General features: G+C 61.7%; 2 protein-coding genes across 3 annotated transcripts; both read left to right on the top strand.

Annotated features, from left to right (window-relative positions):
- The first annotated feature begins 465 nt into the window (after positions 1-465).
- Positions 466-10,836, top strand: VAMP5 (vesicle associated membrane protein 5). The gene is made up of 3 exons (XM_077805707.1): positions 466-689; positions 9,520-9,657; positions 10,001-10,836. The coding sequence occupies exons 1-3, from the start codon at positions 687-689 to the stop codon at positions 10,208-10,210; spliced, it is 351 nt and encodes a 116-aa protein (XP_077661833.1). The 5' UTR covers positions 466-686; the 3' UTR covers positions 10,211-10,836.
- A 2,142-nt stretch (positions 10,837-12,978) lies between these two features.
- Positions 12,979-15,304, top strand: RNF181 (ring finger protein 181). 2 transcript variants are annotated; one of them, XM_077805680.1, is made up of 5 exons: positions 12,979-13,103; positions 13,344-13,477; positions 13,942-14,057; positions 14,269-14,343; positions 14,945-15,151. In XM_077805680.1, exons 1-5 carry the CDS (start codon positions 13,027-13,029, stop codon positions 15,002-15,004), a joined length of 462 nt encoding a protein of 153 aa, XP_077661806.1. In that variant the 5' UTR covers positions 12,979-13,026; the 3' UTR covers positions 15,005-15,151. The 2 variants fall into 2 exon arrangements, with proteins under 2 accessions (XP_077661806.1, XP_077661805.1); XM_077805679.1 differs by lacking the exon at positions 13,942-14,057 and having other exon boundaries at positions 14,945-15,304.
- Positions 15,305-15,776: the final 472 nt, after the last annotated feature.

The raw sequence follows: 15,776 nt of genomic DNA on the forward strand, positions 1-15,776 counted from the left end.
TTGAGCTCCCATCCACAGATCTCCACGCAGTTCACTAAAGGAGGGGTCATTATCCCCATATTGCAGAAAGGGAAACTGAGGCACAGTGAGGGGTGGTGACTTGGCCAAGATCACCCAGCAGGGCAGCGGCAGACCCAGATATGGAACCCAGCCCAGGCACTGCCCTGCCCATTGCCCAGAGAAGTCCACCTCTGCGGGCTGCTGATCCGGCCCTTCCTGCCCTGCCAGAGTCACTCCAGAATAGATGTAGGAAAGGAGTGAAAGTGAAAAGTCTAGAAGGAAAGAGAGAGAGGCTGAGAGCCCAGCGCCCAATACTGCCCCCGGTGCGACTCCGGAGTCCAGTGTGGACCTTAGCGTGACTCCGGAGTGACACCGCCAGGACGGCAGGTGGAAGTGCGCTGCGGGCGGGGCTGAGCCGGCTCTCTCTTCCTGGGCAGGCGCTTCTCGTGGCCTGCCCCTCTCGGCCCCTCGCCCGCCGGGCTGCGCTGCGCTCCCCTCTCCGCTGTGGAGCAGGCTCGGAGGCGGCCGCCTGGGGTCCCGCGTCCGCAGCTGGGAAAACCCCGACTGCCCGGCAGCGCCCAGGGCCCCGGAGCAACTGGTGGGACGCCCCGGCGCGGGGCGCACGGGCAGCCCGGCGCAGCAGGACCCCGGGCAGAGCGGATCGGAGCTTCCCGAGAGCCGGCGCCATGGTGAGGGGCACGGGTGGCCGCGGGCAGAAGTTTCGGTTTCTAGGCGCCTCCAGCGGGCGGGAGGGCGCGGGGACCCCGGCACCCTGCCCAGGGCCCTGCGTGGCCCCCCATCCACGGGGGTGGGCTGGGGCCGGGGCGCCTTGCGGGGTCTGACCCCCGGGCGCTGGGGGGACGGGTGTACCGCGGGCCTGGGGGGAGACATGGTGCTGTTCAATGCCTGATACCCCCCCCCCCGCGCGAGTTCGGTGCCTCCCTCCGGCCCCGCATAACTGAGCTTTGTGCCCCCCATATCGCCCCGTTTTCCTCCCTGCTTGTGGCAAGCCCAGCTGCTCTCCTGTCCCCTGCCCCGCCACAGGCTCCTTCCTGCCCAGCCCCCGCCCCGGGACCGGGTAAACCAGAAGCCAAATGGCACATCCTGATCCCAGTTCCAGGCAGCCCTGGTCTTTGTCTCCGCCTGCCCCAAATCAGTCTGCGAATTTGCAGATGACACTAAACTGGGAGGAGTGGTAGATACGCTGGAGGGTAGGGTTAGGATACAGAGGGACCTAAACAAATTAGAGGATTGGGCCAAAAGAAATCTGATGAGGTTCAATAAGGATAAGTGCAGGGTCCTGCACTTAGGACGGAAAAATCCCATGCACAGCTACAGACTAGGGACCGAGTGGCTAGGCAGCAGTTCTGCAGCAAAGGACCTAGGGGTTATAGGGGAGGAGAAGCTGGATAGGAGTCAACAGTGGGCCCTTGTTGCCAAGAAGGCTAATGGCATTTTGGGCTGTATAAGTAGGGGCATTGCCAGCAGATCGAGGGACGTGATCGTTCTCCTCTATTCGACATTGGTGAGGCCTCATCTGGAGTACTGTGTCCAGTTTTGGGCCCCACACTACAAGAAGGATGTGGAAAAATTGGAAAGAGTCCAGCGGAGGGCAACAAAACTGATTAGGGGACTGGAGCACATGACTTATGAGGAGAGGCTGAGGGAACTGGGATTGTTTAGTGTTCAGAAAAGAAGAATGAGGGGGGATTTGATAGCTGCTTTCAACTACCTGAAAGGGGGTTCCAAAGAGGATGGATCTAGACTGTTCTCAGTGGTGGCAGATGACAGAACAAGGAGTAATGGTCTCAAGTTGCAGTGGGGGAGGTTTAGGTTGGATACTAGGAAAAACTTTTTCACCAGGAGGGTGGTGAAGCATTGGAATGCATTACCTAGCGAGGTGGTGGAATCTCCTTCCTTAGAGATTTTCAAGGTCAGGCTTGACAAAGCCCTGGCTGGGATGATTTATTTGGGGACTGGTCCTGCTTTGAGCAGGGGGTTGGACTAGATGACCTCCTGAGGTCCCTTCCAACCCTGATAGTCTATGATTCTATGATTCTTAGCTTCCCTTGCAACCCCTTCTCCGGGGCCAGGAAGCCTGAGTGCGCCCCAGCTCTAGGGGTCAGGCCCCCTGGATCTCCCATAGTGACCCCCAACTGTTGGGGCAGGTCCTGGGGAGGCCTGTGGTTCTGTCTCACCCACTCTGATCCATGGGAGAAAGGGCCTTCAGAGGCCATGCTGGTGCATGTGACAGTTCCTACAGGGTTAATCTGCTTTGGCAGGCAGCCTGTCCTGGCCCCAGCCCCTCCAGGGGGAGATGAGGAAGGGCCTGTGACCCCTGTGCAGTGGGAGGGTCTACGAGGAGTGGGGTCTGGCAGCTCCCCTCTGAGGAAGGGCCGTTCTATTGCTCTGTACCCGCCTTGGTGCTCCGGATGTGGCATCGTGCGGCCAGACCTGGGTGAGCCAGCTGTGTGATGTGCACTAGCCAGGGATCTGGCCTGTGGACTCCAGCCTCCCTGTGCTGGGCTGTAAATACAGCACCCAGGTCTCTCGGAGGCACCTGCCCCCCTCCCTCCCAGGGAGTTTGGTGTTTGTCTGCAGGCTGCAGGGCCCGATCCTAGGAACCAACAGGGCAGCTCGTGCAAGCAGGGGCGGCTCCACCAAACAGCCCAGGCTCAGCCCCCTGCCCCCACCCCGCTGCAAAAGGCAACAGGAAACCTCGCAGAGAGGCCCCCGTCTTGGTTTAGGCTCCGGGGCTCAGCCCCTCCTTCCTCCCACTGCAAAAGGCTCAGCTTTAGCCCCCGGCCGGCAGGGCGGTGGCAAACGGGATCCCAGGGCCTGGCCCTGGGGATGTGGGTAGATCACATGCTCCTGTGGCTGAGCAGCTTTGTTTCCTTTCACGGGGCAGAGAGGTCCTGGGCTGTGCGACCTGCCCTGCCGCACCCCACCCCTTCCCTGCGGCCTCCGTTGCTTCCACTTTCACAGGCTTTTGCTCCTCCCCAAGGGGCAGCCGTGTGCTGGCAGGGAGAGCCAGCCTCATCTGGGCAGGGGCATTTGCCATCTGCCATGCCCACCAGCGCTGTTAATCCCCTGAGACTGACTGAGACCGGGGCTCCTTGGGGCTGGCCCCCTGCCAAAGAACAGGGAGGGACAGGAGCAAGCCGGCTGACCCTGGCTGCCTCCTGGGGGGCTCAGCCCAGCCCAGGGTGGCTGGACGTCCCACTGGTGGGGGCTGGTGTGTGGAGTTTAAATTATTCAAGGCTCCCTGGGGACGTGCTGCTCTGAGCAGCCCAGTAGCCATCACAGGAGTTGGAGCTTTCCCACCAGACCGTGCTGGCAGGCAGGACTCCTGGGTTCTATTCCCAGCTCTGCCTCTCTGGGTGACTTCAGGCAAGTCCCTCCCCTGCTCTGGGCCTCGGTTTCCCCATGTGTGTTGCAGGATCAGGATCCTGAGCCACTGCTGTGAGCCCTGTTAGATCGGGGGCCTGGTGTCAGTGCCAAGGGCTTTGAGCCTCATAAAGAGATTCACATAGTGGCCTGGCAGATCAGGGGTCGGGCTGGGCCTCAGGAGAACCAGCTGAATTCCTGGCTCTGCACAGATGCTGGTCCAGTCACTGAATTGCTCTGGACCTCAGTTTCCCCATTTGTGAAAGAGGGATAACAGCCCTTTGTCTCTCTTCTCTGATGAGGCTGTCGGCTCTTGGGGGCTGTCTCTGGCTGTGTCTGAGCAGTACCTTATGGTGGGCTGCCTATCTCAGCTGGGGCCTCTAGCTGCTACCGTAATACCCCAATAAAGCAACATCCACAGTGCCCGCCTGAGATCGGTGGGTTGGAGTTTGCTGTTAACCTGCGGGGGCAGTTTGACCTGGCTGTGAACCGCGGCTTGGCCCCAGCCAAGCGGGGAGCACGCACAATGAGACCGACCGAGAGCAGGGTGGAGAAAGACCCTGCCTGACAAGAAGGAGGGTTCTGCCCACTGGCTGCTCGGAGCACCCACTCCCTGGGAGTTGTGGGGAGCATAGCCCCCCACACGTGGGGGTTTATCTGTTGTTGTGCCCCATTGCAGGGAGTGGAGAAAGGTGGCTTATTCTGTCCCCCCCCCCCCCCCGGGGCTCCTGGATCAGGCTGCCAGGGGCCCTTCTGCTCAGGGCAGGTTGTGCCCCTTCCCATCCCCTGAGCTGTGAGAGGTTGGCGCAGCTCCGCTGGGAGGACACCCCAGGGTGGGGGCTGCAGGACAGGGAGTCTCCAAGGAGCCAAGCACCTGCAGCAGCCTGGAAAGTCAGGCCCCAGGCACCCCAAGAAACCCAGGGCCCCCCAAAACTGATTCTCTCATTGGTATGTGGGCCTCTGACCCCCCTGCCCGGGGAATCCCACCTGCCTGTTTCAGCACGGGCTCAGCACATGTGATTAGCCGTATTTCCTCTCTGAGCTGCTCAGAAACCCCCTTTGTGCAAGGAGGATCCTTCTGTCTCAGCCCTTGCAGTGATCCAGATCTCCCCAGCCACCTCAGGGGCTGTTGCCACTCCATGGGAAGGGGTTGCAGTTGCTGTATGTATTCCAGTCACACCTAGAAACCCCGCCCGAGATCAGGGCCCCCTTGTGCCGGGCACTGCCCAGACCCCGCCCGAGATCAGGGCCCCCTTGTGCCGGGCGCTGCCCAGACCCCACCTGAGATCAGGGCCCCCTTGTGCAGGGCACTGCCCAGACCCCGCCCGAGATCAGGGCCCCCTTGTGCCGGGCGCTGCCGAGACCCACAGAGACTCTCCGTGCCCCAAAGAGTTTGGTCTGATGGGACGGAAGGAGGAAGGATCCCATTACACATTGGGGTGCTGAGCCCCAGCCAGATGAAGTGACTGGTCTGTGGTCACATGGGGAGTCCACGGCAGGCCAGGAACTGAACCCCATCTTGTAGGTCCCAGCCCGAGGCCTTGGCCCTGGCCTAGCCCATGTTGGTAGTGCTGGAAAATCCCTACCCTGGTGACTTGTTTTTCCAGCTCTAACCGCCTCCAGGCATCAATCAAAGGAGCCTAGAACAAACAATAGTGACATGGCTGATTCCCGTAACCAAACCGGACCCCCCCCCCCCCCCCCGGGCCACCCACTCGGCTCAGCCCCACCTCGGCTCAGAGACTGGGACGCGCTCCAGCAGCCGGATGTCCTGACACCTCGGGCCCCACAGGAAATGCTCCCCTGGCCCAGTGCTGGCACCAGGCCATGGCCTGTGAGAACAGGCTGGGACCAAAATACCCTGGGGTGTCTCTTTGGGCCCCCCAGACTCATAGGGGGTGATGCTGGGACAGGGGTGGGCAGGGGGAACCCTGAGCATTGTCTTCAACTGAGCAGAGCCGGCAGTGGGAGAGAGGCTGCGGGGGGAAATGAGCGCTGGGTTGGGATCAGCCATGGCTGGGGTGAAGGGAGGGGGGCACTGTCCCTGAACTACCCCAACAGCATGGGGGAATGCACCTCACAACCCCCTCATGCCTTACCCAACTCCTCACCCCCCAATCCCTGCCCTCCACACCCCAACCCCCTCACGCTGTACCCCAACTCCTAACCCCCCAATCCCTGCCCTCCACACCCCAACCTCCACATGCCGTACCCCAACTCCTCACCCCCCAATCCCTGCCCTCCACACCCCAACCCCCTCACGCTGTACCCCAACTCCTCACCCCCCAATCCCTGCCCTCCACACCCCAAACTCCACATGCCGTACCCCAACTCCTAACCCCCAATCCCTGCCCTCCACACCCCAACCTCCACATGCCGTACCCCAAGTCCTAACCCCCCAATCCCTGCCCTCCACACCCCAACCCCAGTATGCTGTACCCCAACTCCTCACCCCCCAATCCCTGCCCTCCATACCCCAACCCCCACATGCCGTACCCCAACTCCTAATCCTCCAATCCCTGCCCTCCACACCCCAACCCCCGCATGCCGTACCCCAACTCCTAACCCCCAATCCCTGCCCTCCACACCCCAACCCCCTCACGCTGTACCCCAACTCCTAACCCCCCAATCCCTGCCCTCCACACCCCAACCTCCACACGCCATACCCCAACTCCTAATCCTCCAATCCCTGCCCTCCACACCCCAACCCCCTCACGCCGTACCCCAACTCCTAACCCCCCAATCCCTGCTCTCCACACCCCAACCTCCACACGCCGTACCCCAACTCCTAACCCCCCAATCCCTGCCCTCCACACCCCAACCTCCACACGCTATACCCCAACTCCTAACCCCCCAATCCCTGCCCTCCACACCCCAACACCCATATGCCTTACCCCAACTCCTAATCCTCCAATCCCTGCCCTCCACACCCCAACCCCCGCATGCCGTACCCCAACTCCTCACCCCCCAATCCCTGCCCTCCACACCCCAACCCCCTCACGCTGTACCCCAACTCCTAACCCCCCAATCCCTGCCCTCCACACCCCAACCTCCACACGCTATACCCCAACTCCTAACCCCCCAATCCCTGCCCTCCACACCCCAACCTCCACACGCTATACCCCAACTCCTAACCCCCCAATCCCTGCCCTCCACACCCCAACCTCCACACGCTATACCCCAACTCCTAACCCCCCAATCCCTGCCCTCCACACCCCAACCCCCATATGCCTTACCCCAACTCCTAATCCTCCAATCCCTGCCCTCCACACCCCAACCCCCACATGCCGTACCCCAACTCCTAATCCTCCAATCCCTGCCCTCCACACCCCAACCCCCTCATGCTGTACCCCAACTCCTAACCCCCAATCCCTGCCCTCCACACCCCAACCTCCACATGCCGTACCCCAACTCCTAATCCTCCAATCCCTGCCCTCTACACCCCAACCCCCTCACGCCATACCCCAACTCCTAACCCCCAATCCCTGCCCTCCACACCCCAACCCCCTCACGCTGTACCCCAACTCCTAACCCCCCAATCCCTGCCCTCCACACCCCAACCCCCGCATGCTGTACCCCAACTCCTAACCCCCAATCCCAGCCCTCCACACCCCAACCCCAGCCCCCAGTGAGAGGGATATGTTAGCCCAACCCCTCCCCCCCCCGCAGTGAGATGGGGAGGGGTGGCTGGCTGGGGGGCAGGCGACAGCCCCATGCCTGTTCACCTTGTGGGGGACTACGCAGCAGGTGGTAGGAGATGGGCATCTGTGGGGAGCTTTGAGCTTGAGGGTTGGGCTGCTCAGAGCAGCAGGGTGTTTTGTGTGGTGTCATCTTCAGCATCCGTTACTGGGCCTTGGAGGGGCTGTGGACATGTGCATTGGCCATGCTGGGAGGAGTGGGGTCTGTTGGGTAGAGCGGGGGTGGGGCAGGGAGTTAGGACTCCTGGGTTCTGTTCCCAGCTCTGGGAGGGGAGTAGAGTCTAGTGGTTAGAGCAGGGAGGGCTGGGAGCCAGAACTCCTGGGTTCTACTTGCAGCCCTGGGAGGGAAGTAGCATCTATTGGGTGGAGCTGGGAGCCAGGACTCCTGGGTTCTATCCTCGGCTCTGGGCAGGGATGGGGGTGCAGGAGTCGCAGCAGTGGGGCTGGGCACACAGATCCCACCCTGCTCCATGCGGTATAGTGCCCCTTTGTGCTGCCTTGGGGTCAGCACTGACTGCAAGGGGACAGCACCGCATCCTGCAGCGTGCTGGGCATTTCCTGAAGGTCTCTCCTCCGAAGCCCAGCTGTTGCTGGTTGCGCTGAGATCTTAGCTTCCGGTCTTTTTCCTCCCCTGTTCCCATTTCCTGCTGGAGTTGGCTCAGCAGACTCGCCCCACCCAGCTCGGGTGTCTCCACCCTTAGACTGGGGTCTGGTCTGAGTCCTTTTACCTCTTTGTGGAAAGAATATTTCCCGGGGGGATTTGAATCCCGCCAGCCCAGGAGCCAGGAACATCACTCCAGGAATTGTGGAGGTCAGAGGGCATCCGCTTGTCTGCTCCGAGAATTTATTCTTTGTGGATATTTCCTGCTCTGGCCACCCGGTCCTCCATGAGCAGCCCTGGCCGGATGTGCCGGAGAGAGCGTGCTCTGATCAGCACTTCTCAGCCAGGGGCTGCACCCTCCCCAGCACAGAGCAAATAGGGCCTCTTGGGCAAGATGTGTCTCAGAGTTAAGGAGAAGTGAATCAAGAAAGAACATAAGTAACAGACACTATCTGGCCGTGGTCTCTGCAGCTGGCATGGCTCTGAGGGATTTGAAGGTGCAGGGCACACGAGACCACAGGCCGCACTAAATACAATATCCCGACCTATGGGGAAGAAGGAGCCCTCCCCCATCTACCCTTTGGCTTTCAAAATCATTCCCTCAAAGGACCACAAGGGAAGGCTGGTCTGGTCCCTAAGCCCCCTGTACAAACTGGTCCCTGGAGCAGCTGCTGTTGCCTGGGATTAACCCAGCTGTTGGCAAACAGTGGATCAAAGAGTGCCGGGGGGTGGGGTGGGTCTCCATCTATGGAGGGGCCAAGGCTGAGTGTCGCTGGGACCAGGTGCGCCAGGTTGTGACCACCGGAGTGGGGAGCTGCCACTGCCTGGGTGGGTGCAGAGTGGGCTCCCCCCGCCCCCCTCCTGCAGGGGGGTCCCAGTAGGAGATGAGGCCGGGGGTCACAGCGTGGCAGAGTTCAGGAACAGTCGTTAAGTCAGAGAACCAGTGAGCTCCCTCTAGCCCCCAGGACCTGCTCCTGCCGTCCTGAAGGCTCAAAGAGGCCCCCAATGTGCCTTTGGGTTTATCCCGCTGACCCTCTGCCCCCTCAGCTGGCCCAGACCACTGAAGCCCAGCCATCCTGTTGTCATGGGGTCCCCGGGCGATGCCCTGGAACTGCTCCCTACGAAGCCAGGCAGGATTGTGGGGGAGCCTCCTCTCTGGGAGCAGCCTGTCTGCAGGACACACAGCTCACACAGCTTCCACCTTCCTGGGTCTGACCCCGGAGCATTCAGCATCCTCTGCCCCTCCCTGCGCTTCCCCCAGAGAGTCCGCCCAGGCGGGGTCCTGGGGAAACCAGTGGGTCCTGCCCCCCAACTCCGCAGTCAGACGGGACTCTCAGCCAGCCAGTAAAACAGAGGTTTATCAGATGACAGGGACATGGTCTAACACAGAGCTTGTAGGTGCAGAGAACAGGACCCCTCAGCTGGGTCCATTTTGGGGGGCGGTGAGCCAGATAACCCCGTCTGCCCTTCACTCCATGTCCCTAGCCAGCCCCAAACTGAAACTCCCTCCAGCCCCTCCTCCTCTGGGCTTTGTCCCTTTCCCGGGCCAGGAGGGCACCTGATTCCTTTGTTCTCCAACCCCTTTAGTTCTCACCTTGCAGGGGGGAAGGGTCCAGGCCATCAGTTGCCAGGAAACAGGGTGTCGGCCATTCTCTGTGTCCAGACCCCTGCACACACCTGCCCTCTAGGGCTCTGCAACGATCATACACCCTTATCCCACCACCTAGATACTTAAGAACCGCATAGGGGAAACTGAGGCACCCCCACAATATTCAGAGGAAACATTAAGAAATGTCCTGCTTCATCATGTATTTAACCCTGTCCTCCCTGCAGGTGGAGGAGAACCTGGAGCGATGCCAGAAGGAGACAGAGGAGGTGACTCAGATCATGCTGGTCAACTACTCCAAGGTGCTGGACCGGGAGGCCAAGCTCAGTGACCTGGACGACAGAGCAGATGAGCTCCGCAACATGGTGTGCTGGGGGAGAGGGAGCAGTGGGTCAGGGCACAATGGGGGGGGGGGGGGCTGCTCGTGCACCATCACTTTCCTGGGGGCGCGAATCCAAGACCCATGGGTTTGCAAATGGGCTCCCACTGCTGGGCTAAAAGGAGAATTCCTGTTAGTAATATGGGCCCCATGATACACAGCTGCCCGCTTCCAACTCCGGCCAGCAGGGGGCAGTGATGTAACCGGCGTGACAAGTGGCGGCTGTACAGGGTTTGAGCGGAGGGAAGCTGAAGCCTGGGGTGAGTTCCTTGGGCCTGGGGGCGGGTCCCCGGCTGCCCCTTGACAGCTCTCGCTTTGCTTCCTCCTAGAGCTCCGCCTTCAGCAAGACGACAAAGACAGTGGCGCAGAAGAAGCGCTGGGAGAACAGGAAGTACAGGATAGTCCTGGCGGCGGTCGTGGTGCTCATGGCGTTAATCATCCTGGCCGTGGTTCTGTGGCTGTCACTGCGCGGGGCTGGGAACCAGGCCGCCGGGAACCAGGCCGCCGAGAGCCGGGCCGCCACCACGCAGGGTGACTGAGGGAAGGAGACGACCCAGCGTCCTCTCTGCTAGGGACGCAGCTGCCCTGGGCTCAGTGCAATATGGACACAGCGCGCGGGGAGACTGCCGGGGCTGCCAGTGGAGCTGGGGATTTTCTTTAGCTATTTGGAAAGGCCCCTTTGGAGATGGGTCACAACACTAGGAAACAATATTGACAGCCCAGCTCCAGAGAGCAACCCTACAAAAACGACCCCCTAATGATCAGCCCAGGGCTCAAGAGCAACCCTACAATAACAAACCAGTGTGTGCAGCCCAGTTCTGACATACAATCCCCCAATAACAACCCATTGGGATCAGCCCCAGCAACCCTACAATAACACCCGCAGTCCCTGGGAGGGGACCCTAGCAAGGGAGAAGGCCCCTGCGTTAGGTTTCCCAGCAGGTCAGGTAGATAAACGCTCACAAGTGCCTTAAGCTTTAGTTAGACTACTGTAGGGTGGGGAGGAGAGGTTTGCAGACAGTTGTGCTTTATGAAGTGTATCGTGTGTGGTAGACCTGGTTTTAAGACCGGCCCCCAGATCTGTTTAAAGCTCTCGCTGCCCTGCGCCGCAGCCTTTCGCACCAGTCCCAGCACTGCTGAGGGCAGGTCAGTAAAGACAGATTGTAAAATGTTCGTGTTTCTGGTATGGCTGCTGGGGAGGGACAAATGGAGGTGGACAGAGAGATGCACCCAGCAGCGATCCATGCCGAGGGGTGCCCGATCCCTTCCCATTGTTCCCCCAGCTCCCTGGCACCCCAGAGTCAAATCGGATCTCCAGGTTAAGCATCCTTTGTGCCCTTAATTATAACAGGGTTCAAAAAAGAACAAGATGAGTTCATGGAGGACAGGTCCATCAATGGCTATTAGCCAGGATGGGCAGGGATGGTGTCCCGAGCCTCTGTTTGCCAGAAGCTGGGAATGGGTGACAGGGGATGGGTCACTTGATAATTCCCTGTTCTGTTCACTCCCTCTGGGGCACCTGGCATTGGCCACTGTCGGCAGACAGGATACTGGGCTAGATGGACCTTTGGTCTGACCCAGTCTAGCCGCTCTTATGTTCTTAGAGTCAGACACAGACGCTCGCAGCGAGGGTGTGCTCGGAGCACGGTCGGCACGCTCCTTTGCCATCATGCCTATAACAAACTCGCCAGCAGTTACATTGTGGGTGGGCCAAGCCCATGGCTGAACGGCAATAGCCACTTGTGGTTTCCTGGTGCTCCTGGTCCGTCTCCAGTGTTGTTTCATCTCATATGTAGATTAACTCTTTGGAGCAGAACAATGTGTATAGTAGGGGTGCTGAGAGCCAGTGAACCACACTGTAAACCCTGCACCCCCAGCACCTATGAGCAAGGCCCGTCTGTTGGCTCTGGGTCTGGACAGCGCCTGGCACAATGGGGTCTTGGTCCACTAGGGAGGCTCCGAGGTGCTACCGTAATACACCTAATAAATAACGTATGAGCGCCCAGCATGATGGGTCCTGGTCCAGGACTGGGGTTCCTGGGCATTACCGTAATACACCTCATAAATAACCTACAGTGCCCAGCACAATGCGTAGTGTGCGGGACGTGGGCACCTGTCTGCTAAGAACTGGGCTGAGACCTGCCAACTCCAGGGCCACCAAAGACCTGCCAGCCATTCCCACCCTGAGCTGGCCTGGAACCCCTGACCTGGAGGCAAACGTCTCTAACAGCTCATGGCTGATCTCTGGAGCTTCCGGGTAGCGGAGCCGTTCTGCGGGCGACACCCTGGCCGGTCTCTCTTCAGGAGGAATTGTTGCTCAGTGATGAGCGTGAACCACCCCTGTTTAGGAAGGAGGGAGTGGGGGGAGGGGCACTCTGCATCACCAAGGGCGGGACCTGTTTCCAAGTCCCCCATAACACTGAAAAAAATGACCCTGAATGACTCCACCCCCAGCAGTGAGCTTCCCCAAAGCAGTGCCTCACCCCCATTTGCAGGCTGAGAGTGCTCCCCCATGGCTGTGCCCCCAGGGCAGTGCCCCCCCCATGGCTGTGAGTACCCCCAGGGCAGCACCCCTCCCCCCACTCTGTAAGCACCCCCCAGGGTGGTGCCTGTGAGCACCACAAGGTTGTGTCTCCCCAAGGCAGCACCTCCCTCCCCCCAGGCTGTGAGCACCCCCAAGATGGTGCCACTCAGCTGTGAGCGCCTCCAAGGCAGTGCCTGGCCCCCCCCAGCTGGGAGTGCCCCAGGACAGCACCCCCTCCAGGATGTGGGCTTCCCCAAAGCAGTGCCTCATCCCCCCCCAGGCTGTGAGCACCCCCAGGGCCGTGCCTGCCCTCCTTCAGCTGTGAGCACCCCCAGGGCCGTGCCTGCCCCCTTCAGCTATGAGTGTCCCCAGGGCCATGCCTGCCCTCCCACCCCAGGCTGTGAGCACCCCCAGGGCCGTGCCTGCCCCACCCAGGCTGTGAGCACCCCCAGGGCCGTGCCTGCCCCCTTCAGCTATGAGTGTCCCCAGGGCCGTGCCTGCCCCCCCTTCAGCTGTGAGCACCCCCAGGGCCGTGCCTGCCCCCCCCCCCCAGGCTGTGAGCACCCCCAGGGCGGTGCCCTCCCAGCTCCGCCCCCCAGCTCGGGCCGGGCCGGGAGCTCAGACAGTCCCGCACGAATCACCGCCCTTCTCCGCACGGCGCGTCCCGATTGGCTCCTGGCTGCGTTCCCGTGCCTCGCGTTCGACCAATGGGCGATTAGCTCCCCGGCTACTTCCCCATCCAGCCCCGCCCCCGGCCGCGGGGATTGGCTGGCGCGGCCGTCTCGCGAGGCCATTGGGCCGGGCCGGGCCGGTAAAGCGTCACTGGCCCCGATGGCTTCGTACTTCGAGGAGCACAACTGCGAGCCCGGCGAGCGCGCCCGGGAGAACCTGCTGCTGGAGCTCGCCAGGTGGGGGCCGGGACCCGGCGCGTGGGCAGCCCCTGGGGGGATGGGGGTCAGGGAACGTGTCCCCCCCGCCCCCCGTGGGGGGCCGAGCCTCCCGGGACGCCCCCCCGCAGGAGCCTGTCGCCCCGTGGGGCAGGGTCGCCGCCTGGTCCAGCTGGGCCCCGCCCCCTGGTCCAGCTGGGCCCCGCCCCCTGACCGGACTTTCCCCCCCGGTCCCGCCGCCTGACCGGACTCTCCCCGCAGGACCCTGTTCAATGGGCAGCAGATCGACCTGGGTGCCGTGGGCTTCACCGACTGGGATCAGCGGCTGCCCCCGCCGGCCGCCCGGCGGGCCGTGCTGAGCCTCCCCACGGTGCGGGTGACGCCGGCCCAGGCAGGTGAGGGAGCCCCCGGTCAGGGCTCGGGGGCTCTGCTAGGACCCCGCCCCATTGCCCCAAGGGATGGGACCCAGGTGTCCGGCTGACCGAAACGCTCTGCTGCGCCTGCAGCCTGCCTGGCTCCTCGGGGGTCTCTGTTTCCCTTAGAATCATAGACCTCGAGAAGGCACCGAGTCCAACCCCCTGCTCAGAGCAGGGCCAATCCCCAATTTTTGGCCCAGATCCCTAAATGGCCCCCTCAAGGGCCGAACTCACAACCCTGGGGTTAGCAGGCCCATGCTCAAACCACTGAGCTATCCCTTCCCGCGGGGTGGGTTATTGCCGGATTGTGGCACTCAGGATGGGGTCGTGGTGCCCGCTTCCATGGGGTCCTGGGGCATCGGGTCCGGGCGCCTGCTGCCTGGGACAGGACGAGCCTGATGCTCTTCTCTCTCCCCTGCCCGCTGCCCGGCGCTGCTGCCCAGACAAAGGGCTGAAATGCCCCGTGTGCCTGCTGGAGTTCGAGGAGGATGAGGGGGCCAGGAAGATGCCCTGCGAGCATCTTTTCCACTCAGGCTGCATCCTGCCCTGGCTGGGGAAGGTAGGTGCTGCTCCTTTCAGAAGCTTGCAGGGCCAGCAGCGCTTCCCCTACCCTGGCTGCGGCTGGACCCAGGCCTTTGGAAGCACAGACAATGGGGGGTGACCTCTGCTGAATTGGCGGTGCCAAGGAGACACCCGAAAGGTCTAGGGCTGCAGGTGCCCGGGTGGGCGAGGGGATGGCGCCTCAGCGAGATTCCTCTTCTCTCCCCCAGACCAACTCCTGCCCTCTCTGCCGCCACGAGCTGCCCACGGACGACCAGGAATACGAAGAATACAAGAAAGACAAGGTGGGGTGCTTGTTACCACGCTGCCCCCTGCAGGGAGGCAGGGGTGGGCATTGTGGGGTCCTGCTGCAGGGGTGGGTGTGCACGGAAAGGCTTTGTTCCTGCCATTAAATGGTTAAAGCCAAGTGTCCAGGGAGCAAAGCATTAGAAGATTGAACGCTGAGCCCAGGAAGGGGGGAGAATTCAGGGCCTGCTGGGCTGGAGTGTAATTTGGATGGAGCAGGGCCAGTTTTCCCCATCCCTGTTAGCTCTGCTGGTGCCCCTCCCTGCTGACCCACAGCCTCTCTGCCCTTCCAGCCCTGGCCGGCCAGGGGTATGGTTGTCACAGGGCACCCAATGCCCAGGGAAGAGGCTGGAGGTGGCAGCATCGGATGATGATGGTGTGGGGGTCAGGCCTGAAGCGTGATGGTAATCGCAGTGATGTGCTGCCAAAGCCCAATACCTTGCACCCTGTCTGGCTGTGGGCCCCAGCGGACTGCCCAGCGCGGGCGGGGAACATGGTGGGGTACATGGGCCTCCTGATGTCCATGCTGGGCGGTGGCCATGTGCTAGGTGGGGCGGGTGGAGCTCGCCTTGACCACTGCCTGTCCTGGTTGTGTTTCAGGTGCGGAGGGAGCAGCGCGAGCACCGGCTGGAGTACCTGCATGGGGCCATGTACACGTGACTGGGGGGTGCCCCACCCTGGCCCCCCACCTGCCTGGGGCATTGGATGCCCTCTCTGGGTCAGTGGGGGTGACCCCTCAGCGTGGGTACAAAGTTGCCTCCATTCCAGAGCTGGGTCCACAGGGGGTGTCCCCTGACATGGACAGGGCCCCTCCTTTGCTGAGCAACCCCAGCATCCCCATGGATCAGCCCTTGGCATCTCCCCCACTTTGCTGTGGGGTAGGGGCAGGGGTAACACTGACCAACCCCTCCCCCGTTGTCCAGCCATCTCTCCAGGCTGATTAAAGGTGTTTTTCTCTGACCCAGAGCATTTATGGAGTGTGAATGGGGGTGGAGGGCTTAGGGTATGGAGTCGTCTCTGTGGGGGAGATAGAAGACCCACCCTCCTGGCCTCTTTTATTCCCATGGGTGCTGAACCCTGCCCTAGGCCCTAAGCCTTGGCCCCTGAAAGAGTCCCCACAGCCAGCTGGCTGCCTGGAACCTGCCTGGGGGCTGAACTCCCTCCCCACTCAGGGGCATGCCCGCAACAGCTGTCTGAGGGCCCCTGGCTCTGGCTCCCCCAGTGGTGGGGTAACAGCAGGGCAGGCCAGGCCCTCCCTGCTGTTCAGAGGGAGATCACAGCATGTTGCTGGTGCCAGGGTGGGTGGACCGGGTGATAGGGTGTCTCCTGAAGAGAATGGAGCCCCTCCTTTGCTGATCAGCCCCGGTGTTCCCTGCTTCCTACTGACACCAGGCTCAGAACAGCTGGGGCTGGGAGGTGAGGGTCACTCCGA

Source organism: Eretmochelys imbricata, chromosome 26 (genome assembly GCF_965152235.1).
Source record: "Eretmochelys imbricata isolate rEreImb1 chromosome 26, rEreImb1.hap1, whole genome shotgun sequence".
Classification (NCBI taxonomy): domain Eukaryota; kingdom Metazoa; phylum Chordata; order Testudines; family Cheloniidae; genus Eretmochelys; species Eretmochelys imbricata.